Raw genomic sequence first — 27,069 nt, forward strand, 5'->3', positions numbered from 1 at the left:
TTGTATGCCGCTTGCACTCCGTATGGTCAACGAGAATTGGTTGGTGGTGGGGGGAAGATGAGTTTCGGTGAATTGACAGTCTAGCGGAGAGAGCTGAACAGTGCGTGTGGAGCACATTTTTGTTGTGGCGCAATCGACAGCGGAGTCTCCAGATCATAGATGGCAGCTTTCAACAAGTTTGGAGAGAGGAAGCAACGCCCGGGGGAAATGACCTGGAGACTCGACAGCTGTTTTCTTGGTGATTTGACGAGATGACCAGCCAATTCAATCTCAAACATGAACCTCGAATACTGGACAATATAGACGACTGTTGAGAAAATCCACAGGGCTCGAATGCAGGTGGATAACAGGTCTGTAAAATAGACCGATGCTCTCAAAAAGTCGATAAGAACAAATTGTTGGGCCAAGAACCGAGTAGCTCATCCCGCGCAACGCACGGGATGACGACTGTGGTTGGATTCTCGGGCGGGTGCGTTCCCCAGTGGACCTTCCCAAATACACGGAGATCTGGAGAGTACTAGTGTGACTGCTCTTTTTTCTCTCATCCGCTTCCAGTTCCTGAAACTTGTCTCGGTTCGGCTGACTTTGCATTGTTTCTCTCTTTAAACTCGCATCATCGTCTTTCTTAAACTTAACATCATAGCTAATCTCTACAACCCGTCGCTCTTTGCCCGACCTAACTTTTACATCCATCGCTAGCCAGCTCCGCGGTATCTTGTCCCTTTCATCGGATATTGGACACACCGCGTCGCCATGGTTTTCGTCGACAACACAGAGGTTCTCTGTGAGGAAGAGAAGCGTCTTCAGGAAGACCGCGAGAGAACCAAGTACTGGAAGAAATGGGGTCCCTACGTTGCTGAGAGACAATGGGCTACCGGTTTGTTCACTGAGCTTCCCCTTCGCCTCATTGTACAACGCTGACACCTCGCAGTGAGAGAGGATTACTCGTAAGCTAACCAATGCTCACACTGAAGCTTGACGACACCTGCTAACACTCAGTCAGCGCTGATGGAGATGCCTGGAGTCGTAAGTCCTGCCTTTGACCCATCCCCATTGTATGACCTGAACTGACAGCATTGACAGACTTCTCGCATGACATGTCACGCAAGAGAGCCTACCGCTGGGGTGAGGATGGTATCGCCGGTGTCTCCGACACTCACGGTCTCCAGAACATTGCCTTTGCATTCTGGAACGGAAAAGAGTAGGCTTCACACAAAGTATTTGACACCAGGTACATCCGCTGACACAGCTTCAGTGACTTCCTCAAGGAGCGTCTTTTCGGTCTGTCCAACCCTCAAGGTGTTCACGGCGAGAGTGTCAAGGAATGCCATTTCCATCTCGACAACACCCCTACTGTACGTCTTTCCATCAACCAACAATTGCATCATGCTGACATCAGTTTCATAGCACTCGTACATGAAGTTCCTCTACAAGTACCCTCAAGAGAAGTTCCCCTACGAGCATCTCATTGAGGAGAACGCTCGCCGCAACAAGACCGAGCGCGAGTACAACCTGATCGACACCGACGCTTTCAAGGACAACAAGTACTGGGATATCTTCATCGAGACTGCCAAAGAGACGGATGACCCGGATGAGCTTCTGTTCCGTGTGACAGCCTACAACCGTGGCCCTGAGGCTGCTCAATTGCATATCATCCCTCACGTCTGGTTCCGCAACACCTGGGCCTGGGGTTACGACGACACCAAGCCTGAGAGCAAGCAGGTTAGCGAGTTTGCTTGCGAGACCAACCACAAGAAGCTCGGCAAGCGCTACTTCCAGTGCTCTCCTTCGCCCAACGTTGGTGGTCTCACTGAAGATATTCACCCTGAGTTCCTCTTCACCGACAACGACACCAACTTCAAGGCCATCTGGGGCAAGGATCAGAAGAACAAGACGGAATACACCAAGGACGCTTTCCACAGACATATTGTCAACAAGGAGAAGGACGCTGTCAACCCTGCCAAGTCCGGAACCAAGAGTGCAGCCTGGTATGCATTCGACCAAGGCGAGGGTGTACCACCTGGTGAGTGTGCCGTTGTCCGTTTCCGCATCTCCAAGAAGATGGCCGAGGGCTACATCGATGAAGAGCTTTTCGACGACATCATGGACCAGAGACTTCAAGAAGCCGATGAGTTCTACTACCGCATCAGCCCCATGCCCATGAACGACGATCTTCGCAACATCCAGCGTCAAGCTCTTTCCGGTATGATGTGGTGTAAACAATTCTATCACTTCGTCTGGGACCAGTGGGCCAACGGTGATCCTGGCATGCCCCCACCTCCACCTGGCAGAAAAGCTATCCGCAATTCTCAGTGGAAGCACATGCATCTTGATGACATTTTGTCCATGCCCGATTCATGGGAATACCCCTTCTTCGCCGCTTGGGACTCAGCCTTCCACTGTATCCCGCTCACCATGATCGATCCTGAGTTTGCCAAGAAGCAGCTCGACCTCTTCACTCGTGAATGGTACATGCACCCCAACGGACAACTGCCCGCTTACGAGTGGAACTTCGGTGATGTCAACCCTCCCGTCCACGCCTGGGCTACCTTCAGAACCTTCAAGATGGAGCGCAAGATGTACGGTCGTGAGGATCTCGACTTCCTCGAGCGTGTCTTCCAGAAGCTACTCCTCAACTTCACCTGGTGGGTCAACCGCAAGGATGCTGAGGGCAAGAACGTTTTCGAGGGTGGTTTCCTTGGTCTGGACAACATTGGTTTGTTCAACCGTTCCGACCCTCTCCCCACTGGTGGTGTTCTGGAGCAAGCCGATTCCACTGGTTGGATGGCCTTCTACTGCTTGTGCATGTTGAACATCGCTCTCGAGCTCGCCAAGCATCGTCGCACCTACGAAGACATTGCTTCCAAGTTCTTCGAGCACTTCGTCCTCATTTCTGATGCCATGCAGTACCGCGCCGGTAGTGAGGCAAAGTCTCTGTGGAACGATGAGGACGGCTTCTACTACGACGCAATCTCATGGGGTGGCCCATGGACCCAGCAGATGCCCGTTCGCTCGCTCGTCGGTCTCATCCCCATGTACGCCTGTTTGACTCTTGAGCCTCAGGTTATTAACAAGCTCCCTCAATTCAAGAAGCGCATGGAATGGTTCATTGAGAACAAGCACGACGTTTTCGAGCGCAACATTGCCAGTATGAGACGTCGCGGAAAGGATGACCGTCTTCTCCTGTCTTTGGTCAACGAGGACAGATTGAAGAAGATCCTTGAGCGCATGTTGGACGAGACCGAGTTCTTGTCAAAGGGTGGTATCCGTTCGTTGTCAAAGTACCACGAGAAGCACCCCTACTCCATGGATGTCAACGGTCAGACTTTCTCGGTCGGCTACGTTCCTGGAGATTCCGACAGTGGTCTCTTCGGTGGCAACAGCAATTGGCGTGGTCCCGTCTGGATTGCTGTCAACTTCTTGCTCGTCGAGTCGCTACTCCGCTTCTACATGTTCTACGGCAACACACTCAAGGTCGAGTGTCCTAAGGGTTCCGGCGACATGATGCACCTTGGGCATGTGGCAGAGGAGATTCAGCACCGCCTTCAACATCTCATGGCTCGTGGTGACGATGGAAGACGTGCCATCAACGATGGAAACGACATGCTCGACTTTGATCCTCACTGGAAGGACTACCTGTGGTTCTACGAATTCTTTGACGGTGATAGTGGCAGAGGTCTTGGTGCCAGTCACCAGTGTGGTTGGACCGGTTTGATGGCCAAGATGATCCACGACACTGGTGTCAACTGCCGTCTGCCTCAAACACCCAGAACTCCCACCGCCGCGGCATCCCACTACTTTGACGACGTCTTCACTCGTCAACGCAGAAACTCCCAGACCAAGAAGCCCAGCACTCTCCGTCGTTCATCGACCAGCCGTAGCATTGGTGCTCGCAGCGATTACTGGAAGTCTGCCCCTCCTAGTGATGATGGCGACCATGAAGGTGATCACGAAGCTGAAGAGGGCGATGACACCAAGTCTAACGGACGTGCCTGGACCATCTACAAGGACGACGGTAACACCGACGCTCGCAAGGAGAAAGAAAGCGCCGATGACCATGTTCACAAGTACGTTCAGGATCAGCTCAAGCGTTTGATGACACCGAATGGTCCTGAGCAGTACGAGGACGAGATTGAGTAAGCGGATGTGTGTATTGTGCATGGCATTGGCAAACGTGGCGTTTTCATGGTTGGCTTCGTTCTTTCGGGCAAGGCATTGACGGCAGTAAATTCCTGTGGTATAGAGAAAAATCCCTAGACACCTGATTGACATTATTAATCTACAACATCATACCCCTACTCCTTGATTACATCCTGTGTCGCGTGAACTTGTGTCGTGAAACTAAGAAGCTGTTCATGATTGTGGGAGACGGCGTAGCGCTGGGCCATACTTTAGCGCTTGAGTCTCCCACCGCAACAATGCGTGCTGATGCAAAAAAATGCGCACAAGGCTTTTGAAGAAGAGCACATCGGACTTGGAGGGTATGCATTTCTCCTGCTCCTTCTCAAGGAAATCCATTGTTCATCCGACGGCTAACACAGATTGTCAGTGGCCCCGAAGCTGATGACATGGATGACAAGTTCAAATAGCCGCCGCACATCAATTACCCAGCTCACATCTCCGAACATGGTACGTCTGATTGTCTCTATCATGCTAGGATTTAGGTCAACCAACAATCATGAAGACACTGGCAGTGGAAGTGGCATATAGGTGCTCTCGAAAGGTGGTGTCAGGGTGATCCCATCAACCATCAATCCCACTATCTCCGACGGCCACCCGTCGGCCACCGGGCGAAGCAACATCCTTATCAGGCAGGTGGAGACGATCAAGGATAGCCGGGCAAGCAGATGCGGGCAATACATGTATATCCGCCGAACCTGTCCTATCTGTCTTGACGACTTCCTGTGAAGACTCTTAATCAGCTACCTGGCGGGCTCGAAAACACGAGGATATCCTTCAATGATGCAATCACGAATTTTGAGTAGGATGTCCTGCTCTAGGATGTCACTATCGGTACCACGAGCTTCGGGATATCGAGGTACTTCTTTGGGAGCTTTCGAAAGTGTCTGGAGCAGTAAACGATGTTTCTCTGTTTCGGGGATGCGGAAGAAGGAGTTGAGGGCGATGTCTGAGGAAGAGTTGGGAGGGATCAAGGTGCAGCAGGAGAGATTGATGAGGGATATTCATGAGACTTGCGAGTGGGGAGTTGGTGAGAGATGGGGGAGGTAGGTGCTTGATTTTCTTTGATTCTGTTAATGGGCCCAGGAGGGGAGGAAGATAGGAGAGGTGATGGAAAAGGGGAAGCAGTTAGAGTTGTCAATCTGTGGACTGTCTCTTACAGCGACCTTGGATTCCAAAAACCATCATGCCTTGTTACGGCTCGCATATGAGTTATGGGGCTTCGAGGAGACTGTTCCCTCTCGATAGCTTGAACACCGCTCTCTTTTCTTGTTTCTGTCGGTATCGTGGGAGGATTGAACTGACGAAATCCTCCAATAGTGCACCCACCGAAACAGGCATGTCAAGACTCTCCCTCTCGGATACGGACAAACAAGCTCGCGACTGGTTCGTAGAAACGACAAAAACATTGGGATGTACAGTCACCACCGATGCCATGGGAAACCAGTTTGCCATTCGTCCTGGTCTTAAAGACGGCCCTCCTACAGTTGCTGGAAGTCATTTGGATACACAACCTACTGTAAGCTTCTCCCTCTCTCATCCACATGCGAATCCACGACGATAGGCCTCATTATAAGTCACAAAGCTGAGACAAGCATAGGGCGGCAGATACGACGGCATACTAGGCGTAACAGCAGGTATAGAAATGCTCCGCACCCTTCACGACAACGACATCAAAACCACATTCCCAGTTGGCGTGGTAAACTGGACGAATGAAGAAGGAGCCCGTTTCCCAATCTCTATGGTTTCCTCGGGCGTCTGGGCTGGTGACATCCCCATCTCCCACGCCCACGATCTCAAAGAAGTAGGCACTGGTACTGCAACCATGAAATCGGAACTCCAGCGTATCGGCTACCTCGGCGATATCGCTTGTTCGCACGAAGCAATGCCCCTAGCAGCACACTTTGAATTGCATATCGAACAAGGACCTATCTTGGAAGCGGAGAACAGAAAAATCGGCATCGTCCAAGGAGTGCAAGCGTATAAATGGTTCACCGTCAAAGTGCGAGGAGCAGATTGTCACACCGGCACGACTTCATTCTCCCACCGCGCAGACGCCCTACTCGCAGCTTCCAAGATGATCATCTACTCCCACCGCGCCGCTTCCCGCAAAGGAGCGCTCGCATCAACAGGAATCCTGACCTTGAAACCAGGAAGCACGAATACCGTCCCTGGCTCTGTGGACTTCTCACTGGATATCAGAAGCCCAGACGACAGTATAGTAGAAGCCGTAGAAGCCGATTGCAAAACCGCATTTTCCGCCATCGCTGCAGGCGAAGATATCGACAACCTCAACACCTCCTTCACTCCTTCTTCAAAATCCTGCACCGTATCCTGGCGAACCGACTCGAATTCTCCCGCCACGAGATTCCATCCCACCTGTATCTCTTGTGTCTCTGAAACCACGAAAGCACTGTTTGGGGAAAAGCAAGAGGAATTGACAAAAGCTATGACTTCAGGGGCTGGTCATGATTCGGTGTATACGAGCAAGAGGGTTCCTACGACCATGATTTTCGTGCCTAGTAGGGATGGGGTTAGTCATAATCCTGTGGAGTTTACGAAGCCGGAGGATTGTGCAACGGGGGCGCAGGTTTTGATGGGTAGTGTGTTGAGGTATGATTTGTTGAGGGGTGAGGGCAAGGTATGAGGAGATGATCATGTCTAGATGGAGGAAAGACGTGAGACACAGAGGAAGAATAAGATTATTGAGGTGTTGATTGAAGGTTTTCCCTAGCCGTGATATCAGAGTCACAGATCTAATACCAACACGCACATTACGGCAACACGTTTGGATCACACCGCTCATTGTTCTTGTCCAAATGTGGTATCTTGGGTTGCTCTTTCTCATGCCTTTGTTAATGAGCACATGCCTCGTTGCTCCTTCCGTCTGTTTGGAAGCCTCCAGAAACAATGGAAAGAACAATCAGCGAAATGTAAAGAGGCGTGAAAGGGGATCACAATATCATTTCACCAATGAATGAAAGATTGCATAGTCCGGATAGAAAAAAGTCTGTCATTGTAATCGTAATGGCCCTCGAAAGCAAAAGGCAAAGGGTCAAAAGCGCTCATATTACATCAAAGCATACTGGTCTACCTTCCCTTCTCTTCTTCCATCGTGCCCACACTTCATCGCCCGAACTCCAAGCTTGGGATGATGACTGGACCGTACTTAACAGGCGCCGCATACGCACCCTCATTCTGCACCATAAAGTCTGCAGCGAGACTGAGGCAACCGGGTCCTTTGTTACCAGGAACAATAGACCCATGAGATCCACGCACAACCTCAGGGTCATACGCAACCATTGCGACGTAATTCCTACGACCCATGAGACGTTTCATTTCGCGCGGAGCGCCGTTAACATCTGCCACGAAGATTTCCATCATGTCTTCTTTTGTGTCAGTAGATTGGGTGGGTTGGTGGGGTCCTGCGCTGCGTTGACCATTCTGTGGGATGTAGATTGGTTGCTTGGGATTACTGTTGAGTAATCGAAGGACGTAGGATGCTGGAGGTGCGTTGACGATTGATGAGGTGATGAGTTGATACATGGTCTTGTGGTCTCCAGGATGTGAAGGATCGTGAACAAGTCCGGCACCACAGGCATTGACGCTGCCGGATAGGAAAGTCATACGTAAGGATTTGTTGTGCGCAATGCCTTGAAGAGTGCGAATCATGTAAGTACGTTCAAGATCCTGTGATGTTTGGTCAGTACTGGGACATTCGCATGTAAGAGATTCCTTACCTTAGATTCATGAGTCCACATATCACGCAATTCGTCAAGCATGTCAATTTCTCCAAACGGACTCAGCACGCTGCTCATGAGGCCCGACTTTCCGACCGCCTTCTTGATTGAGCTGAAGCCATCACCGACGACACCTTTAGCACCGACGACACCCGCCATAGAACTCGTCATTCGGCCTAGCATGTTAAACGTGCCAGTGACAGCTTTCTTGCCTGTTGCCATGGTATGAGCGATATGCTCTGCCGTCTCCAGTCTTGGATATAGCAAAGGCACTGGTATCATCCAGATACAATGCTGCACGCTCGGCGGCAGAGTAGCAATCTTGGGAAACAATCCCTGGTAGGTTGGACCGGCCATGACTCTGTGTGAATCTCTTTCTGAACGAGTGTCTGGTCCAACAATGACAACAGCCGGCCCAAGATACTTGATGAAATGCCAGCCAGTGTTAGTGATGGTGAAGAGATCCAGATCGCCCGAAACATTGCGAAGGATCTCATGTGTCGTGTGATGTTGGAAGAGGAGGTACATGTCAACACCGATGCGACCAATGTTTTTGAACATGTTGGATTGTTGCATGTAATCAGGGTAGGAGCCGTAACCATCGAAACTGGTAGATGTTAGCCAGAACTTTCTTGCCGTTGTCATTAATCTTACATGTCGTTATCGTCAAGCGTGAGAACATGAGGTATCTGCGCGAATGCTTCCCGCACATGAGGCTGATCAAAGTGGCTTGAGTAGTAATGGAAGTAAGCATGTGAGACGTCGTCTTCGAGTTTCGCAGTCCAAGCTTCATTCTTGCGATTCTCCTTTCCACTCATGGCAGTCCACTGCCTGAGTGCAGGAACCTCCTTCCAGAGGCGGTCACCGAATATTTGACCTCCAAGACCAAGTTGAGCATGGAAGCCACCACACTCGACGTGTTTTTGCAAGACATCTTTCCACATGAGACCGATGCCGCCGAGTCTGGCTCTCTCATTAGCACTGACGTTCAACGCAAAGTCGTTGCCAGAGTGAGAAATGAAGCGCCAGCTCGTCTCATAGCGTCCGGCGACGAGGAACTCGTATCTGGTACAGCCAAGGTGTGATGTGATGGCATATGTCCACTTGGTGTCTTGTTCATCCATGACTAGATCGACATCGTAACGGTAAAAGGTCCAACGCTGATGCTGGTAGATTGGGTTAGCCTTCAGTTGGCGGGCTGTTTCCAGTTAGTAAGATAACATCGCGATGTACGGGGAGACTCACGGTTGGGAGACAAATCGGTGCTCTGGTGAATATGAATAGTTGGCGGCTGAGAGACATCCGTGACCAAGAGAATTGAACCAAGCCAGAGGCCCCTTTCGAGGTCTATATTAGTGTAACGCAAGTACGGACCAAAGTAGACACCATTAGTGGGAGCAACTTTGTACATGTCAACACCAGCAGCTGGAGGCGGGCCGGTGAAGCCAGCTACTGTAGGACTTGCAAGATTGTTCATGCTGAGCATACTATCACGATGATATGAGGCACTTTGCGGTGGAAATCCAGGAGATGCAATGGGTTGATTGAAGCCACCTAGAGCGGGAGAAGCCATCGGGTTCGCGAATGTGCCAGTTGGGGAGAGCGGCTCTTGGAGATTCAAAGGAGTCGGTCCTTTCGGGAACTCCCACTGAGTCGATTGAGTCGGTAGGTGGATGTAGTAGTACTGACCAGAGTTTTGGTCAAGGTGGGCGATCCATCCTTCGGGAAGAGGAGGAGGCGAAGCTGGCGTTATGCTCGGTCCCGGGCTGGGCGATACGATCTGAATGGGGGCCAGAGTCACGGGTTGGGTAGTTGCGACAGGCTGCAATACGGTTTGTTGTACAACAGGCTGTCCTGCATCATTTGCGAAAGCTGGATGTCTGCGAAGATTCGGATCCTGTGAAGATGCAGAACTCGGCACGGAAGCGTTGCTCAATCGCTTCTCGTTTGGGTAGCCTGCAGCAGTTGCACCGGAGAAGAGTCTCTGCTGAGACACACTCGAGTAAGCTGGAGGGGGTTCATCAGCTACCTGAAGACGTTGCAAATCCTGCTCCAGCGGGTGAGTCTGAGGAGAGAAAGACATTCGTGAACCAGGCTGATTGTTCTGGGGCGACTGCAAATACTGAGCAGGTTGCGCGGGTGAGAAAGATTGAATTACTGGGACTGTGAAGGGTTGGATTGGTGGAGCCCCAAACTGTTGGGCAGGCTGAGGTGGAGAAGTCTGGTATGTACGAGCTTGACTCGGCTGAGAGGGACTCTGATAGGCGGGCATCATGGGGCTTTGATAGGTCGTTGCAGGTGGAACCTCAGTGTCTCCCTGGAAAGCGACTGGGGGACCATGCGGGTAGCTGCCAGGTTGTTCTGTTGGCGTCCAAGGTCTAGGAACTTCCATGGGTTGCTGTGAGGGCGACATGGTCGAAGGGCGAGCAATAGGGTTGGCATACTGGTTGGCGCGAGAAGCAGCTGCAGTCTGAGCATATGGGTAACCTGACTCGAAGCCACCAGTCGGTCTCCCAAGAATAGGTGTCTCTGGAGGCGGTGGAGAGCCCCTCTGAGCACGTGTTGTGGAAGTCGATGCGGTTGAGCTCAAACGATTCACACCAGCGTTGGGAGGTTGAAGCGAGGCAGCTGCCGGTGGTGGATAGTATTGCTGGTAGGTAGACTGAGCTATTCCCTCTTCACCAACAGGTACTGCTGGTTTCGGAGGGGCCTTCTGGAACAAACCATCATCGTCGTCATGAACTTCTTCTTTTCCTGGTACCTCTGGAGCAAGTTTGTTTCTGTCACCTCCAAGTCCTGGGGTGAGCGAGGGTGGTGGAGTGCCGGCATAGCCAGAAACGGTAGGGCGGTTTGGATCGTTTGCGCCAAACTTGGCACGAGTTGAGGACTGTCGGCGCATGCCTGTAGGATTTACTTCGGGAGTGCCTTGACGTTGTGCGCCGGCAGCAGCGTGTAGAGGACGGGGACGATCATCGGGGTATGGCGGACTGGCGTGTCTGAGCTGCGAGGTGCCGTCGACCTCGGCTTCTTCTGACGAGGTTCTCGAGGGAGTGGACGTGGTCGAAGCGGTTGATGTCGAATGGTTGGCTTTGTGAATGCGCAAAGGACCTACGGTGGGAGTTTCAGGTTCGGGGGACCTGGGCTTTTGAAAGTAAAAGTCGCCAGGTCGTTGATAACCATGAGCGCCGTCCATTGTCTCGGTCGAGTAGTGTGACGACGAGGCGGGTTGGTATGGGGCGGTGAGGGGGCTGGTCGCGTAGTGATAGTGGGGCACAATCAAAAGAGTTGGACGATCATGGTGACTTGACGAGGAAAGAACAGAAGAAAGGCAAGCGTGTTCGTGTACTACCTGGTGCGCACTCTCGTGGAGTAGGATGGTTATGGAAGCATCACTTGCGCATTAACTTGCAAGATCAGGCTAGAGAGGAGCGTAAGCGCTGCCAACTCTGAAGTGACGTGAGAGTGCATTCGCGGCGGCAGCAGCCATTGGTCACCGGCCCCGTGATTGGTTTCCGATGCGCCCGACGTGCCACAGGGAAACCACCCGCCGGCTACAGCAATCTTAATAGATTGATTTGGGCCACTGTCCGCGTCTGAGGCCTCGAAGAGACGGTTTCCTTTCTGGGAGAGCTTCTGAGCTTGCGGGGCAGTCGTGTTTCATGACGAGTTGATACCGAGCGCACCGTGTTTGCTTATCTAGCGGATGCTCCAAGTACCAAACTCTCTCGAGATCTTATCTATCAAAATGCATGATGTTATTGGAGAACTGTGGCTGTCCGGTGAGAGGGCAAATAAATCCAGCTCTCAGTGGACCTTCTTTGAACTCTCAATAACATTGTGCATATTGATAGATGGTGACATTGACCGCACTGGTCTTGGAGAGAGCCAAAGTTGGCTTGCGCTGTATAAGAAAAGCTCACACGCTTGATATCGTGATCCGTTTCAAGCCATGAGCTTGCTCAAACGTCTTGCTTGGCACACGCATGTGCTACTTCTCTAACGTTGCCCATACTCTGTTCTTCGAACAAGATACATTCCATCTAGTCAACCCAAGACGATGGACATCCTCAGTCGTCTAGCCGGATGGCTTGATCGTCCTGGTTTCCCATGGAAATCCCTCATCATCTCCTTCAGCTTGGGCGAGTATCTCCTGGAGAACTGGCTGGCCTTCCGTCAGTACCGTGTTCTGCAGGGGACCAAGGTGCCTAAGCAGTTGCAGAATGAGGTCGACCAGGCCACCTTCGACAAGAGTCAGGCAAGTCATACCTACTCATCTGTCCATCTAGGGTCCCTCTACTAATCCTCCTCAGGCTTACGGTCGCGCAAAAGCCAAGTACGGCTTCGTCTCTGGTCTCATCTCTCAAGTCAAATCTCTCGCTGTCATCCGCTACGATTTCTATCCCAGATTCTGGGCTCTCACTGGTCTTGCTCTTACTCGCTACCTTCCTGTCAGCTGTCAAGGAGAAATCGCCCACTCGTTGCTGTTTGTCTTCGCCTCATCATTCATCGAAACCATCCTCAGCCTGCCGCTTTCATACTACCACCACTTCGTCCTCGAGGAGAAGTTTGGCTTCAACAAGCAGACAATCGGCTTATGGGTGACCGATCTGCTCAAGGGTCAAGCCCTCTCTGTCGCATTCGGTGTTCCTCTTGGCTGGGCTTTCTTGAAGATCATTCAAAAGACTGGTGACAAGTTCTTCTACTACCTCTGGCTGTTTGCTCTTGGTGTCCAGCTCTTCGCTATCACCATCTACCCTATCGTCATCGTTCCTCTCTTCAACAAGCTCACTCCTCTGGAACCTGGCCCGCTCAAGGTCGCTGTCGAAGCTCTTGCTCAGCGTCTCAACTTCCCTCTCTCCGAGTTGCAGGTCATTGATGGTAGCAAGCGTAGCGCTCACAGCAATGCCTACTTTACCGGTCTGCCCTGGAAGAAGAAGATTGTCATCTACGATACCCTGATTGAGAAGTCCGATACTAAGGAGATCGAGGCCGTTCTTGCTCACGAGCTTGGTCACTGGAAGATGGGACACACAACCAAATTGCTCCTCATCTCGCAGGTCCATTTGTTCTACATGTTCGCCCTCTTCTCTGTCTTCATCAACAACCAGTCGCTCTACAACGCCTTTGGCTTTACTCGCGAGAGACCAATCATGATTGGATTCATCCTCTTCAACGAAGTTTTGGCACCTACCGATTCGGTCATCAAGCTCCTGATGAACATCATGACTAGAAAGATGGAGTTTGAAGCTGGTATGTTACATGGCTGCATGATTATGAAGATTTATGCTAATGTGCTTGGTATAGACAACTTTTCTCTCAAGCTCGGATACTCGGCGGAATTGGCCAGCTCTTTGATCAAGCTCCAGATTCAGAACCTCTCGAGTATGGATGCCGACTGGATGTACTCCAGCTTCCATTACTCTCACCCAATCCTGACGGAACGCCTGAAGGCCGTTGGCTGGACCAGCGAGAAGAAAGTGAGCCAAGAAAAGGAGGAGGTCTTGGATGAAAAGACGGCCGAGGCCACAGGCCGTGAGCTGTAGTACAGCTGTGTCGTAAATAAAACTTTGTCGAGGACGTACAAGTCCGCTCTCAATATGTCGTCCCAGTGCAGTAGTGCGTGCGCAAGCGGGTCGAGGTAGTGCCTGCCGATGTATGTGCAGTGGCTATAGTCGGGGTTTGAGGAGTCGTGTCGTGGGTATGTATCGATCAGTCCTCTGCTCTGCCCTTCTCGGCCTTTTCTCTAGCAATGGCCTTCTTCTTGTTCTTCTTTGCTTCCTTTCTGGCCTCTCTCTCAGCCTTAGACAGGCCGCCGGTCCCAGCGTAGGCATCGTCATCAACATCCATGGCATCTGCGTCGTAGCTAGCGAAAGCATGACTAGTATCTCTCTCGCCGACGTCGCCTTCGAGAATGTCCTGGTTGCGCGCATATGTCTCGGGGTCCTCGCCTTCGTCTTCGAACTTCTTCAGAGCGCCCTTCTTCAAGCCACCGTCCAGAGAAGTCTGGTAGCCAGCAGAGAGGCTGTCAAGGTTGGCATCATCACCCTCAGGCAGACCAAAGATATCGTCGGGCTCGGGAGCAAGAATCTCGCCATTCAGACCCTTCTCGATACGGCGCAAGTGATGCATGATGATTCCTCCTTGGGGACCTCCATTGGTCGAGTATTTGATCTCATCGGGAGTAATGCGAGCATCGGGGTGAAGCCATGGAGTAGATTCCGAGGAAGCGATGAAGGTGCTTAGTGATGAGAGAGCATCTTCCGAGGAGATGCGAGTCGAGGGATGTGAGCGAGAGGGCGGGTAAGGAGTAGTCGAGGCCATTGTATAGATGATTGAGTTGCAGAATAAAATGCAAGTTATCTTTGTTGCGGAGCGGAAGACGGATTCGCGAAAGTCGAGAAAAATGTCATGGTCCAAGCGTCAAGTTTCGTAGCACGCCGGCGATAGTGCTGAGTGCTGAGTGCTGAGTGCTTGATGCTGTCAACGAGCGACTGACGGCGACCTGGATATCATCAGTCACACACACAATGCTGTTCCTACGCTGCACACGGCAGATTGCCCAAGCGCGACCGGCGCTCAATCTCTCTTCTACATCGCTGCTTCAGTCGACTCTTCGCCCACTGGCCGCATCGCAACCCGCACAATCGCATGTCTCCCCTCGCATCTCTCCCATACTGTGCGCCTACTAACATTCACTCCCAGCCGCACATTTTCATTGCTGTCAGCTAGACGCCCGACACTTCCCACCGCCCCAACATCGACCTTGTCGCTCAACACCACCCTCGAGCTTCCCACTCTACCAGCCTCCTCCACCACCCTCACTCTCCTACAAGCCAGAGGTCCTAAGAGAGATACATTCGACCCCTCGCACCGCGTGAGAAAGCGAAGAAGTGGTTTCCTTGCCCGCATTCGCAGCAGAAACGGTCGCAACTTGGTAAAGAGAAGACGCCTGAAGAAGAGATCCACTCTCAGTCATTGATGTCCTTTTCTTTTCCGAATCTCTCGCTCTCCCAAGACAGACGCATGTACAAAAATTAGCAAAACCTTATGTTACGGGCAGGGAAATGCTCTGGAAGCGGCATACATCAGATGTGCTTGATGTGCCGTGAACAGAGCAAGCATGGTATACGGCGTTCAATATCTTCTTGTATCAATATGAATTATCCCATCACCTAGTATGAAACCTACGACAGTCGAAACTTCGTGCTGGAACTGTCTGCTGCCTGTCACCGCTGGCGGTCCGATCACTAGATGATAGTCTCAGATTGTGGTTCCAAGTCTGCAGCTTCAAAACCTAGTCCTCTCTTTGAACTTCTCAAAGACTTTACACAATCACTCCCATCAGGCCCGTTCTTGGAGACCTTGCGAAATGCGTGTCTGAGCATAATCGATCTTGTATATATTTATAGCTGTACTAGTCACGTTCTCTAGAATGACCTCGGCGTCACCCGCGGAGTCACTGCCCAAGACAGGACGTTCGGAAGCTGTTGTTTGTTCATCTCCTGCTTATAACATTATGCCTAACCTCCTACGATAATATCAGCATCGACTTTTCTGCTTTCAAAGGACTCTCTCCGAGTGCAAAGCATGCGGCATGACAATCCGTGTGTTGTTGAGGGACCATCCTCATCGCGCTGTTGCATTAGCCACTGATGACCACATCTTAACCTTCCGCCATAGTGCCTCCACTGCTGGCGCCTCCTCGCTTTCCGTCAACTCTACGCAAAGCAATACCCTGCAACCAAGATGTATGGTCGAATTCGCTAGAGTTGCGGATACCGATACTACCGACTTTCGATCCCTGAGCTCACTTACGGTTTTCGGAACCCTCGGCTTGATCACCATCAATGGCGATATCTTTCTTTGCGTTGTCAATGGAGCGCAAAGGGCTGCCACTGTTAGAAATGGTGAAAATGTCTTGAAGATCACTTCTGTCGAATTTCGTGAGTTTCTTGTTTTCGGCTGTCGTTGGATGTGTTGCTCATAAGATATCAGACTGCATCAACAAGTCCGATTATGACTCTCTTACTTTGGATCGCCTCAACAACTTCTCCACTGATGATCTTGATGAGGATAGTTTCGATCATTATCATGCCAAGGATCCTGTCCTGGAACACCCTTGTATGGCCATGAAGAAGCTTCTTAGCGGAGGCAGTTTCTACTACAGTGCCGACTTTGATTTGACCAGACGTCTACAAGACAGGTATTTCATGTCTTGTTTCTGTCGACGTTATCGGATGCTAAATTTTGGCAGATCATCCTTGTCAGCAACTGTTGCAATCGACAGTCTCGATGCCGGCTTCCTCTGGAACTCATACATGATTCAGCCACTAGTCAGCTTTCGCTCCAGATTATCAGAACATGAAAGAAGAGAACTGGATGCCTCTCGCATTCTGACGTCTGCGATACGTGGATTTGCCATGACGGTTACTGTCCCACCCGCATCATCGCCAATCAGTCATGCTTCCTCTGGTTTCCCATCCACTCTTACTCTGCTTTCTCGTCTATCTTGCCGCAGAGCTGGTACCCGCTTCAACGCTCGAGGTATTGATGATGATGGTAATGTTGCCAACTTTGTCGAGACCGAAGTCATCTTTTCCACGCCCGCTGGTACAAGCTTCTCCTATGTCCAAGTACGAGGCAGTATTCCTCTATTCTGGGAGCAGGCTGCAGGATTCACACCAGGTCAACAGAAAATTCAGCTCACGCGCTCTGCTGAAGCTTCGCAGCCGGCATTCGACAAACATATGTCTGACCTGGAGATCAACTATGGCAATATTCACGTTGTCAACCTGCTCAGCAATGAGAAACCTGGTGAACTTGAGCTGAGCCGGAGGTATCAATATCATGTTCGTAACAGTCCTTTGAATTTGCCTTCGGGTGAACCTGGCGAGAAAGAGGTTGAAGATCACGAGCTCATTAAAGAAACCGATTACGACTTCCATGCTGAGACCCGTGCGCTTGGATATGAAGCAGCCAAAGGAATCAAGCGATACATTCAAGACTCGGTCGAGAACTTTTCCTACTTTCTCTCGGAAGAGGTAGATGACCAACCAAAGAACGCCAATGGTAGACCACAGTCACACATCAGAAGAAACATGAGTATACTCCAGCAGGAAGGTATATTCCGCACAAACTGTCTCGACTGCTTGGACAGAACAAACCTTATTCAGACACTCATCAGTCAACTGGCCATCCAAGAGTTTTTGAGCCAACGAGGCGAAAGGATGGCGACCAATGACTTCTGGGTAAGACATGGTACTCTTTGGGCTGACAACGGTGACGCACTGTCGCGTATCTACGCAGGTACAGGTGCATTGAAGTCATCGTTCACCCGGCATGGAAAGTCATCTATTGCAGGTGCTTTCGCCGACTTCAGAAAGAGTGCTACAAGACTGTATATCAACAACTTCGAGGACAAAGGCAGACAGAATACCATCGATATGCTTTTGGGTCGTCTGATGGATCAAGTTCCAGTCCATTTGTTCGACCCGATCAACGATTGGGTATCGGCAGAGCTCATCAAGAGGACGAATGAATATTCGGCCTACGACAATATCAACATCTACGTTGGTACCTTCAACCTCAACGGCAAGACTAGAGGTCTTTCTGAGGATCTGTCACCTTGGCTTTGTCCTCCTATCGATCTATCGCAACAACAGCCCGAGATTGTGGCTGTGGGTTTCCAGGAAATCGTGGATCTCAGTCCCCAGCAGATCATGTCTACCGACCCTCACAGAAGACAAGCTTGGGAAGATGCTGTAAAAACATGTCTCAATGAACATGCTCAAACTCTGGGATCAGAAGAATATGTCATGCTGCGAGGCGGGCAATTGGTCGGCGCTTCTCTATCTGTATTCGTCAAGGCAAGCGTCTTGCCATATATCAAGAATGTTGAGGGAGCTTTGAAGAAGACTGGTATGTCTGGTATGGCAGGGAACAAGGGTGCTGTGGCTATTCGTATGGAGTACGCCAATACATCAATCTGCTTGGTCACGGCACACTTGGCTGCAGGATTCGCCAACTATGAGGAGCGTAACCAGGATTATCGGACCATCAGTCATGGACTTCGCTTCCAGAGGAACAGATCGATTGAGGATCATGACACTATCATCTGGCTTGGTGATTTCAACTACCGCATTGGTATGGCGAATGAGAAGACGAGACAATTGGTCAAGATGGGCGATCTTGAGAAATTGTACGAGAACGATCAGGTAAGTCTTATTCTTCTTCTGGATCCTGCTGTGTGCTAACAACCTCTAGCTCAACCTTCAAATGGTTCATGGCAAGACTTTTCCATACTACAACGAGGCCAGGATTACCTTCTTACCGACATACAAATATGATGTTGGCACAGATGAGTACGATTCGAGCGACAAAGCTCGTATCCCTGCATGGTGCGATCGAGTCTTGACCAAAGGTCACAATCTCCGCCAAATTCATTACAACACCGCGCCATTGAAGTTCTCAGATCACCGTCCCGTCTACGCCACCTTCCAATGCACTATCACAGTGATCGATGAGAAGAAGAAGCAGGATATCAGCGAAGGACTCTACAGACAGAGACGTGCTGTCGTCGGCGGCCACACTGCAAACACCAGAGCCGAAGACACCGAGGACGAAGATTTACTCGGCTATGAGTCGATTGAACCCGGTTTACCTCCCGCATCCTCCGATAGAAGAAAATGGTGGCTAGACAATGGCGTCCCTGTCCGCTCGCAAGTCAAAGCACCCGAAGGCCACGTCCGCAATCCTTCCAGACCACCCAACCCCTTCAGCGCAACCTCCGAACCCGACTGGGTCAAAGTGCCCCGACCAAATCCACCTGCCTCGAGAGCTGCGTCGATTCGCGAACGCAACTCCTCTGCTGCAACGTCAAGCGAAAACTTGAACAGGAGATCTACAGTGTCTAATCGTAAATTACCTCCAGCATGGCCTGCACATCAACAATCCAGATCTACATCTTCACAACAAGGCAGCCTCCTCGACGACCCAATCTCTGAACCCGACCCACCGCTTCCACCCCGTCCCTCTATGGATCAGAAAACCATACCGCGCAAACCTGCCCCACCCGTCCCGAAGAAACCGTCAATGCTGCGGTCAGAAAGTCCCTCCAGCACCCGTGATGATTTCGCCCCCAAATTGCCATCGAGGGTGAACACATTGCCGCAATCGCCGGGAGGACTGCAGAAAAGTGGAAGTATGCCGATGCTTCCACCGCCCAGAAGGAGTAATACTGGCGAGGTCAACACCAAGGGCATTGAAACTTGGTCTAGACAGACTAGTCAGCAGAGTAGAGATGGAGGGCCACCTTTGCCTCCTAGGAGAGGTACTGGTCAGAGAAATCTGTTGGATGATGATGAGGATGATGCAGGTATGGGTAGTGGTGTTGGTGGTAATTGGCAGCCTCTGAAACCTACCTGATCGGTGCCGAGGGTAATGGATTGATAGCTACGCATATACATGGCTCGCTTCTTGATCGAGGAAGATGATGAGTTGGTTGCCCGCCTCGAATCTCTATCTCAATCTCATCTTTTCTTTCTCTTTACACATCAATAATCTTCTCTTTTAGTGATCCCATAAATTCAGCAAACAGCATGCAACAATACGATTCGAAAAGTGCAAGAGTATTCTTTTGGTGATGTTATGGTTTGTAACTCATGCGATGCTTTAAATCTCTCGTATATGGATGTACGTTCTCTTCCCTCATTCCATGCCACGGTTTGTATTTCCCTGTCCAAGATTTGGAAGTACTCTTATCAATCATCCTCACCCTTCACTTCCCTTCCATCTAAGGCATCTTATCAACATTACCACCTTTAGTCTCATCTCTTGCTTCGCCTTCAAATTCACTCCTCTGCACTTGCTCGACCTTGACGTTCCAGCCGAACTTGTCTTCGTATCTACCGGTCTGGATGCCCTTTAGGTTGTCGAGAAGTTTGAGGCAAGCGGGACCGGGCTCGTCGGAGTCGAGGTAGGTGAAAGTGTCGTTGCGGGATTTCATCGTGATTGATTTGATTGGGACGAGGGCTGCGGCTGTGCCGGCTGCGAAGACTTCGTTGAATGTTGATAGCTCGTCATAGTTGATCTGTTGAAGTGGTTAGTAAGATGTGCGGGAGAAGGATGAATGGATGGAATAGGCGAAGGAGGATTATGGAGGGCAGGGGAGATTGGTGGTAGTGATATGCAGACAGGACTTACAGCTCTCTTCTCGACAGTCCAACCAAAGCTTCTGGCGATATCGCAAACGCTGTCTGCGGTTACACTCTCGATGACGTTCTTGCTGTCAGGAACCACAATAGTAGTCTTTTCTCCCTCCTTCTTGACACCCAAGAATGCAGAAGTGCTGAACTCGTCAATCTCCGTTCTCGTCCTCGAGTCCAAATGCAAAGTAATGCCAAACCCATCAGCTCTGGCCCGCTCACTGAACCTCAACACAGGCGCATAGTTGCCGCCGACCTTGGCAGATCCGGTTCCATGAGGAGCAGCGCGGTCGAAATCTTCGAGGATAAGAGCAGGCACGGAATGAACACCGTGATAAACACCTACAGGCAACACCCAAACCACAAAGGTATAATCCTCGGGTGGAGACAAGCCCAACTGCGCAGAAGATCCAAACAGCAAAGGGCGAATGTACATGGCCGCCCCAGTTCTAGCCGGAGGTACGAATTCCGCATTCAATGCCACAGCGGCTTTGACACAGTTCTCGAAATGCTCGACGGGGACTTCGGGCATGCTGACGAAAGAGGCGGAATGTTGCATGCGTTTCGCATTCATGGAAGGGCGGAAGATGGTGATTGCCGAGTCATCGGGTGTGCGGAAGGCTTTGAGACCTTCGTAGCATTGTTGGCCGTAGTTGAGACCGGGAGCCATGCCGTGAATGCGAAGGTAAGGGTCGGTGACGAATTTGGGAGGAGTCCATTGGCCTGTTTTCTTGGAGAAGGTGGATTCGATGTGGCCGTTTACTGTGTAGGAGGAAGAGTTAGGACTTGTGAGTTGCGACAGGGGACAGTTATGCGCATACCTTCGCGGACTTGGAAGCCAATGTTGTCCCAGTCTGTGAATTGGTCGTTGTGTTAGCTATGGCGGGGTATGCGGATGTGAGGTGCTAGAACCGCATACCAATGGTGCTGACGGGAGGAGGAGGGAACGAAGTAGCCATGTTTGCGCAGTGATTCGAGTGTCAGATTGAACCAAGTCTTGAAATCAATTGAGGTGAGAGAAAGGTCGGTGAGTTGTTGTCAGGAAACAAAAAGTAGCATCAATCTTCCGTAGGGCGTGGGGCGTGACGCATCTCCACCCATCAGGGTCCATTGAAGATGATTCACTCCGAGCTTATTTCTTCTTTTTGATTGTTTATTTCTTCCGATCGTCCACAAACTCGAACAGGCAATGATTTGTACGAAGATACGAAAAATGTGGCTCTCGATGAGAGAGATCTTGCTATGCAAACACACCAGGCAGATTGCAGCTCCTCTTACAAACAACAAAAAGAAAAAAGAAAATTGTATCGACCAGAAAATGAAGATGTTCCCAGGCATAAAGGGTATCATAAGCCAGAGATTGATATGCCGCCGCTTCCAAAGATCCGCCCAAATAAATGCTTCCACTTCCCATGCTCGCATGTATTTATTGTTTTTACAGAAAAAGGAAATCAGAACAGTCCATCTGCCTTGCGATCGTGATATCGCTTGCGTGCTCTATTCAGCAACTCTTCCCTTCCACTGACACTTCTGCTGACGCCCGGTCTTGTTGATTTCTGCACTCTTGTTCTTCTGTTGTCTTCGTAGCTTTTTGATGTTATGCGTTGATTGGGACGCGATGATCGTTGGTTTCTGCGAGTTTTTGTTGTGGTGGAGATGGTGGTGATACGACGCTTCTTGTCCGAGTCATCGCTGGATTCGATGGAAGTTGTGGATGTGTCGTTTTCGTCTGCTGAAGAGAGATCCATGTCGATGGGTGCTTTTGGGGACGAGGTTGCAGAGGGTGATGATGAGGGGGCTTCTTGCTCTGCTGCTTCCTCTTCCTGCTCTTCCTCTTCTTCTTCTGCGTCGATGGATGATGTAGAGGAGCTTTGTGATTGTGTTTCTACCGCTTCCACATCTGCAAAGACGATTTCGGACTCTTCTTGGATTGGCGAGTGGTTGCGGCGTTGGCGCCTAGATGGCATGACAGACGGTGTTTGGAAAGCATCTGTTTGTATACTCTGCTCTGTGCTTGGCTCTTCCGGTGTGGATTGTGACATGGCGGGTGTCTTGTATAATGTCATGGGAGTAGCTCTTGCTCTCGTCTGGACAGTGGCAGGTGTTTCGGGAACATCCCCTAGCATCTCGCGCATGAGTTGTTGCTCTGCTGCTTGAGCTCTGACTGGTGACAAGTTGCGCGCAGCTGGGGTTTGCGGTGGGGCAAAGATGCCGAAGAATGGTGTAGGTGCATTTCTCAGTGCGGGTGTTGTGGCATAGGACTCGGCCTCGCGCATGAGTTGCTCGGCGGCTGCTTGGTTGACGACTGGTGAGGCCTGTCCGGCGAATGGAGTGGCTGGAGGAGCGAATGACGGTGTCGGCGGTACACGCGATCGCGAAGTAATAGGAGCTTTCTCAGGAGTCTCGACATCTCCTTGGTCGTCCTCGGGAGAGAGAGTGCGGCTTGATGCATCGTTCTCGTTGGCCGCATCCGACTGGGCTGGGTTCGAAGTAGTCATGTCGCCGGTTTCGCCTTCATTCGGCCGAGCAAAGGTGCCCGAAAGGCGGTTATAGAAGCCTGACAAGAACGACATGGTGTGTTTGTGATTTGAACGAGAAGCCGTCGTCGTGTATGTTTCGCAAGTCTTGTTTATTTGTTAAGGAGCCCCACTTTTTGCCCGAGCGTCCTTCCAGGGAAAGATCTGATAACGATAAGAAGCCAAAGATCTAATCGCCGTCTCTTATCGAAGAAAGTCTCGCTCGCTCGCCGCAAACTTGTATCAAAGAAAGACTGGTCTTTTTTATCATCTCACTTCAAATACCACAACAACACAATCCTCACACACTCAAATCACAATGAGCATCGACGAAATGCAAATCGACACCGACGTGTCCACAGGCTCCAAACCTCGCCTCCCCGTCACAGTCGCCAAACCCATCCCATACACATTCGACCTGGGCAACCTCCTCTGCAACGACACAAACCCTCTCCCTCCCGTCAGCACCATCAGCGAATCCGACATCAAGTCCGCCGCCCGCGACTGCGCCCAAGCCCTGATCAACCAACTCCTGTCCACCTGCCCCATCACAAAATCAGACGACAGCACCAGTGTCACCCTCGGCCTACCCACACCCACCACCCACCTTCCCCGCGAAAAGCCCATCCCCGCCGACAAGCCCATGACCAAATGGCAAGAATTCGCAAAGAAGAAGGGTATCAAGGACAAGAAGCGCGATGGCAAGATGGTCTACGACGAAGCCTCTGGCGAATGGTTGCCCAAGTACGGTTACAAGGGCAAGAACAAGGATGGCGAGAACGACTGGCTGGTCGAGGTTGACGAGAAGAAGGGCAGAAAGGATGGTGGTGAGCACGATGCCAGAAAGGAGAGAAGAGAGGAGAGAGTGGAGCGTGTCAAGCGCAACGAGAGGAGGATGCGCGCAAACGAGCGCAGAAACGCTCCCAACAAGTCGTGATGAGTTGCTCTTCTCTTCTTTGCACCACCTCATCCTTTCTTTCTCTGCCTCGGATATGCACAGCGATGGCGTTTTTACGGTTCGATTGGTCAGGGGGAAAAACATTGTTCTTTCACATCAGAGTGTTTTGCTCTGCGTGTTCGTATCTATCACAACCAATAAAAGTCTTGTCTCTCTACCCTTTTCATGTTCAAGTTCTTTTGTACCTTCAGGTCGTTGTACACAGGGGATGCCTTGGTGAGGTGATCTGTGGACCAATTCTCGCTCCCACATGCCGGCGAGATCTTGTCACCCAGTACACCTTTCATCGCTTTTAGAATGCTTAATACTCAGAGCTAACACACTCAGCCATCTCCTACATGCTCGAAGAGACACATGTACACATCTCGCCATATTTTTCTCTCTACCCCAAAAACTCCCCCTTCACCAAACCCTCCCAAGATTTCCCCGTCTCCCAACTCTTCTCCATGAGATTCCGTGCATTCCTCACATAAGTCATTCCCAACCCTTCCACCAATTTCAACCTTTCCAAGATGGCTTCTCTGTCTGCTGGATCCGTAGCTTCACACCCAGCACTAAACATGGGGAACAAGAGGGAAGATTCCGCGGTACCTCCTCTGCGAACACCGGAAAGCGCTTTCAAGACCAGTTTGACATTTTCCTGGATCACAGGCGAGGAAGAGGGAAGACAGAAGACGCGGCGGTGGAGGTGTATCAGGCCGGCGAGATGGAAAGATTCGTTGACCGAGACCATTTCTTGAAGTTCCAGACGAGTGCGCTCGGAGTGTGTTTGATCTTCTTCAGTGCCGGTGTTGGAATGTCGACATCCTCGTTGAATGTGATGGCGCGAATGACTCAATTCCTCCTTCAACGACTCAGCCTGCTCTAATATCTCACTCCCGGGTTGCCAATGAATGTCGATATTGCCTTCTTCATCGATACGTTGGGCGCCACATTGTCTGGCCAATCTGGCCACACGGGCTAATAGACTGATGCAACAATTCGTAAACCCGAAAAAGCAATCGATGGTGAAACCATACGCGTCGTCGGAATGGTCGTCGTCGTGATCAAAAGACATGTAGCAATCATCCAATGGCGCTTCATTCCTAAATCCGCTCAAACTGCCAATGACATCGAGATATGCAAACCATCTAGCCAGGAAATTGACAAATGGATCTCCATTGTCGCCTTTGTCTTTCAAGCCTCCTCTGGAAATGATGATTTGGCGTGCTATGCTGAGGTGTTGTTGCCATGGGATAGAAACGTCAAGGCTGTCCGGATTTATGCATTCGCGGGAGGCGAGCATGATTGCGGTGGTCAGGGTGGCGTTGGAAATAGGTGAGTTTGAGGAGAGGGAGTGGCGGAGGGAAGGGAAGACATCGCGGAGCCAGGTTGCTATGCGATTTGCCGGTTCTGGATGAGACAGGAGGCGGGCACGGTGGGATGCTGAGTAGGCGAGGAGGAGATTCAGTAGATTTGGATTGCGTACGGCGACTGCGAAAGAACATGTCAGTAAAGGTTTCGAATTGATAATTCGGTTGTTGTCGTAACGTACTGCGTGGGAGTGTGGACTTTAAAGGATTGTCAGGGCAATCATGAGGTACCAAGATACGAGCGGTGTGGTTCAAAAAGTGATGGAAGTATATCAAGTTCATCGGACTGTCGGAGAGTTGAGCGGGTAAAGGTTCGAGCTCCAAAGGTATTCGTATCGGTACAGGACGAGCATAATATCCACCTCTCTCAAAGGCAGGCTTCTCCAATGGCGACTCATAGAGTTGTGATGGTGACCATGCAGCATCAGACAAACTAGGCGATTGCATGGATGCCGCAGGTGTCTGTGGGTTGATAGCACCGTTGTCATCATTCTTAGGTATGTCCAGGTCTGGTAGCCCATAATCGTATCCATAGATTGTACAGCCATCCTCGACTTTGCGATAGCCACCGAATCTATCATAGGATGATCTAGGACTAGCATGGTCTCCAGCAGGACCTGAAAGTAGATAGTTCACAGAAAGCCTCCTCAATCCGGGCGATGCATGAGCACTAGAAGAACCTGGGGTAAGAGGTGAAGGTGCAGAGTTTACAGACATATAACTTGCTCCAGGAGATGGTTGATCATATGGTGAGAAGGACGATCCCACAGGCTCCGGAAGTCCAGGTCGAGGAAACAGAGGGGGAAGACTGCGAGGTGGGCCGTCACCAGTATCCAGTCTGACTCGTTTGGTCCTGTCTTCGGAAGACCACGCAAAATCATATGGTGATGGCGGACGCGTGAGACTAGGACTTCGGTAATGTTGTCCTGTTGGAGGGTTCATGGAATGATACGGATTTGGAAGAGCGAATTGAGGTAAGGTGGAGTATGAGTTGGGAGGCTCAGGGTATGTTGAGGGCCGACTTGTATAAGAGCTTGACTGAGCTTCCTGTTCGGTCTCATGGTTGAAAGATGTCGATTGTGTATCAACCCTACTGCTGCTATCTCTGTTTGTGACATCTGGTGTAGAATATTGACCTTCTGATCCAGATGGCGTCTGAGCCGATGAGGGTACAGCAGCAGCAGGTGAGGCACCAGGAGCAGCAAAATTGATGGTAGAAAATCCAGAGGTCGCGTTGGCCATGGCTGAAAAGGCATTCTGCTCCTTTTTACTGCGACCTCCCCATTGCAATTTGAGAGAGTAGTCGCATTCTTCATTGAGTTTTACACAATTTGAACATCGTGGTTTTGCTTCGTCGCATTTGACCTTTCGATTCTTGCACCCATGGCATCCAGTACGTGATCGTTTCTTTGGCTCGTTGCCTGCAGTCGGTGGCTTGCTCCGCGGCATGTTTGGGGATGTTGTGTTGAGATGGCTCGGCGTGCTTCTTCAATGTGGCACAATATACATCCTAGAACCAGCAATTTTCCAGGTCATTGGTATCTTCGCGTTTCCAAAACGATGTTCGATATCACGGGTTGGAAAGCATCGTAGATGGATTTTTTCAGATTGGTACATGATGAATACCAGCCCTGATGTGAAAGTGCACCTCGGCCACAGGCTTGCAAATAGGCTTCTTATCAATGACCCGATGAGCCCGAGATAAGGAAACGGTCTAGAGCAGGGTTGCGCATCTTCATGCGAACATGTTTTCCCTAGCATTGTACATGCATTACCTCAGAGAACATGTTCGCTTGAAATAAAGACTGTCAAGACTGCGAGCTTGTTTGAAGGTCGTGAAGCTCTTCAATTTTGCCCGTGTCTGTAAAAGCTTTTCATATCCGTCCTCCAGCCGTAACGCCACTCGTGGGATGTAAGTATCTATCAGATTGCACAATACTCCGTACCTTCGACAGAATAGATATTGTTCAAGGAGAAAGGGCTCTCTATGGTTCGACACTCGTCCTCGAACAACTTCTGACCTTGCAAAGTGCCTTGCACGTCGACAGCCACTTTTGTGCCAAACTTTTGCACACAAGATCTGAGATCTTTTTTAAGAGATGGCGGGGGACAGGATCGAAA

At 50.7% G+C, this 27,069-nt stretch overlaps 11 protein-coding genes across 11 annotated transcripts; 6 read left to right on the plus strand and 5 right to left on the minus strand.

The window, feature by feature from the left end:
• The first annotated feature begins 434 nt into the window (after positions 1–434).
• M438DRAFT_320758 (family 63 glycoside hydrolase) lies at positions 435–4,297 on the plus strand. The gene is made up of 6 exons (XM_029902887.1): positions 435–877; positions 932–947; positions 1,004–1,026; positions 1,084–1,201; positions 1,256–1,355; positions 1,408–4,297. Exons 1-6 carry the CDS (start codon positions 754–756, stop codon positions 4,138–4,140), a joined length of 3,114 nt encoding a protein of 1,037 aa, XP_029759729.1. The 5' UTR covers positions 435–753; the 3' UTR covers positions 4,141–4,297.
• A 704-nt stretch (positions 4,298–5,001) lies between these two features.
• Positions 5,002–6,826, plus strand: M438DRAFT_275128 (amidase; the record flags this gene model as incomplete). The annotated part of the gene is made up of 3 exons (XM_029900764.1): positions 5,002–5,225; positions 5,500–5,698; positions 5,780–6,826. 3 exons carry the CDS (start codon positions 5,002–5,004, stop codon positions 6,824–6,826), a joined length of 1,470 nt encoding a protein of 489 aa, XP_029759730.1.
• Positions 6,827–7,210: 384 nt separating this feature from the next.
• On the minus strand, positions 7,211–11,436 carry M438DRAFT_406470 (uncharacterized protein). Its single transcript, XM_029909846.1, has 4 exons — positions 9,165–11,436; positions 8,574–9,117; positions 7,920–8,526; positions 7,211–7,869 (listed from the first exon to the last, which is right to left on the minus strand). The coding sequence occupies exons 1-4, from the start codon at positions 11,110–11,112 to the stop codon at positions 7,306–7,308; spliced, it is 3,663 nt and encodes a 1,220-aa protein (XP_029759731.1). The 5' UTR covers positions 11,113–11,436; the 3' UTR covers positions 7,211–7,305.
• Positions 11,437–11,899: 463 nt separating this feature from the next.
• M438DRAFT_406472 (CAAX prenyl protease 1) lies at positions 11,900–13,742 on the plus strand. The gene is made up of 3 exons (XM_029909847.1): positions 11,900–12,174; positions 12,230–13,169; positions 13,224–13,742. The coding sequence occupies exons 1-3, from the start codon at positions 11,977–11,979 to the stop codon at positions 13,460–13,462; spliced, it is 1,377 nt and encodes a 458-aa protein (XP_029759732.1). The 5' UTR covers positions 11,900–11,976; the 3' UTR covers positions 13,463–13,742.
• M438DRAFT_346493 (uncharacterized protein) lies at positions 13,235–14,663 on the minus strand. Its single transcript, XM_029905687.1, has 2 exons — positions 14,622–14,663; positions 13,235–14,565 (listed from the first exon to the last, which is right to left on the minus strand). The coding sequence occupies exon 2, from the start codon at positions 14,238–14,240 to the stop codon at positions 13,629–13,631; it is 612 nt and encodes a 203-aa protein (XP_029759733.1). The 5' UTR covers positions 14,241–14,565; positions 14,622–14,663; the 3' UTR covers positions 13,235–13,628.
• M438DRAFT_35780 (uncharacterized protein) lies at positions 14,322–15,034 on the plus strand. Its single transcript, XM_029907200.1, has 3 exons — positions 14,322–14,565; positions 14,622–14,853; positions 14,878–15,034. Exons 1-3 carry the CDS (start codon positions 14,447–14,449, stop codon positions 14,896–14,898), a joined length of 372 nt encoding a protein of 123 aa, XP_029759734.1. The 5' UTR covers positions 14,322–14,446; the 3' UTR covers positions 14,899–15,034.
• Positions 15,035–15,429: 395 nt separating this feature from the next.
• M438DRAFT_320768 (uncharacterized protein) lies at positions 15,430–19,479 on the plus strand. The gene is made up of 4 exons (XM_029902888.1): positions 15,430–15,862; positions 15,915–16,122; positions 16,174–18,133; positions 18,183–19,479. The coding sequence occupies exons 1-4, from the start codon at positions 15,514–15,516 to the stop codon at positions 19,341–19,343; spliced, it is 3,678 nt and encodes a 1,225-aa protein (XP_029759735.1). The 5' UTR covers positions 15,430–15,513; the 3' UTR covers positions 19,344–19,479.
• Positions 19,480–19,710: 231 nt separating this feature from the next.
• M438DRAFT_275487 (branched-chain amino acid aminotransferase) lies at positions 19,711–21,081 on the minus strand (the record flags this gene model as incomplete). Its single annotated transcript, XM_029900785.1, has 4 exons — positions 19,711–20,007; positions 20,121–20,884; positions 20,944–20,976; positions 21,042–21,081. 4 exons carry the CDS (start codon positions 21,079–21,081, stop codon positions 19,711–19,713), a joined length of 1,134 nt encoding a protein of 377 aa, XP_029759736.1.
• Positions 21,082–21,573: 492 nt separating this feature from the next.
• On the minus strand, positions 21,574–22,695 carry M438DRAFT_275193 (uncharacterized protein; the record flags this gene model as incomplete). The annotated part of the gene is made up of 1 exon (XM_029900768.1): positions 21,574–22,695. The coding sequence occupies one exon, from the start codon at positions 22,693–22,695 to the stop codon at positions 21,574–21,576; it is 1,122 nt and encodes a 373-aa protein (XP_029759737.1).
• Positions 22,696–22,972: 277 nt separating this feature from the next.
• M438DRAFT_320775 (ribosomal biogenesis regulatory protein) lies at positions 22,973–23,760 on the plus strand (the record flags this gene model as incomplete). The annotated part of the gene is made up of 1 exon (XM_029902889.1): positions 22,973–23,760. One exon carries the CDS (start codon positions 22,973–22,975, stop codon positions 23,573–23,575), a length of 603 nt encoding a protein of 200 aa, XP_029759738.1. The 3' UTR covers positions 23,576–23,760.
• Positions 23,761–23,800: 40 nt separating this feature from the next.
• Positions 23,801–25,811, minus strand: M438DRAFT_298808 (uncharacterized protein). The gene is made up of 2 exons (XM_029902004.1): positions 25,131–25,811; positions 23,801–25,069 (listed from the first exon to the last, which is right to left on the minus strand). The coding sequence occupies exons 1-2, from the start codon at positions 25,663–25,665 to the stop codon at positions 23,979–23,981; spliced, it is 1,626 nt and encodes a 541-aa protein (XP_029759739.1). The 5' UTR covers positions 25,666–25,811; the 3' UTR covers positions 23,801–23,978.
• Positions 25,812–27,069: the final 1,258 nt, after the last annotated feature.

This window comes from Aureobasidium pullulans, assembly GCF_000721785.1.
Source record: "Aureobasidium pullulans EXF-150 unplaced genomic scaffold scaffold_11, whole genome shotgun sequence".
Classification (NCBI taxonomy): Eukaryota; Fungi; Ascomycota; class Dothideomycetes; order Dothideales; family Saccotheciaceae; genus Aureobasidium; species Aureobasidium pullulans.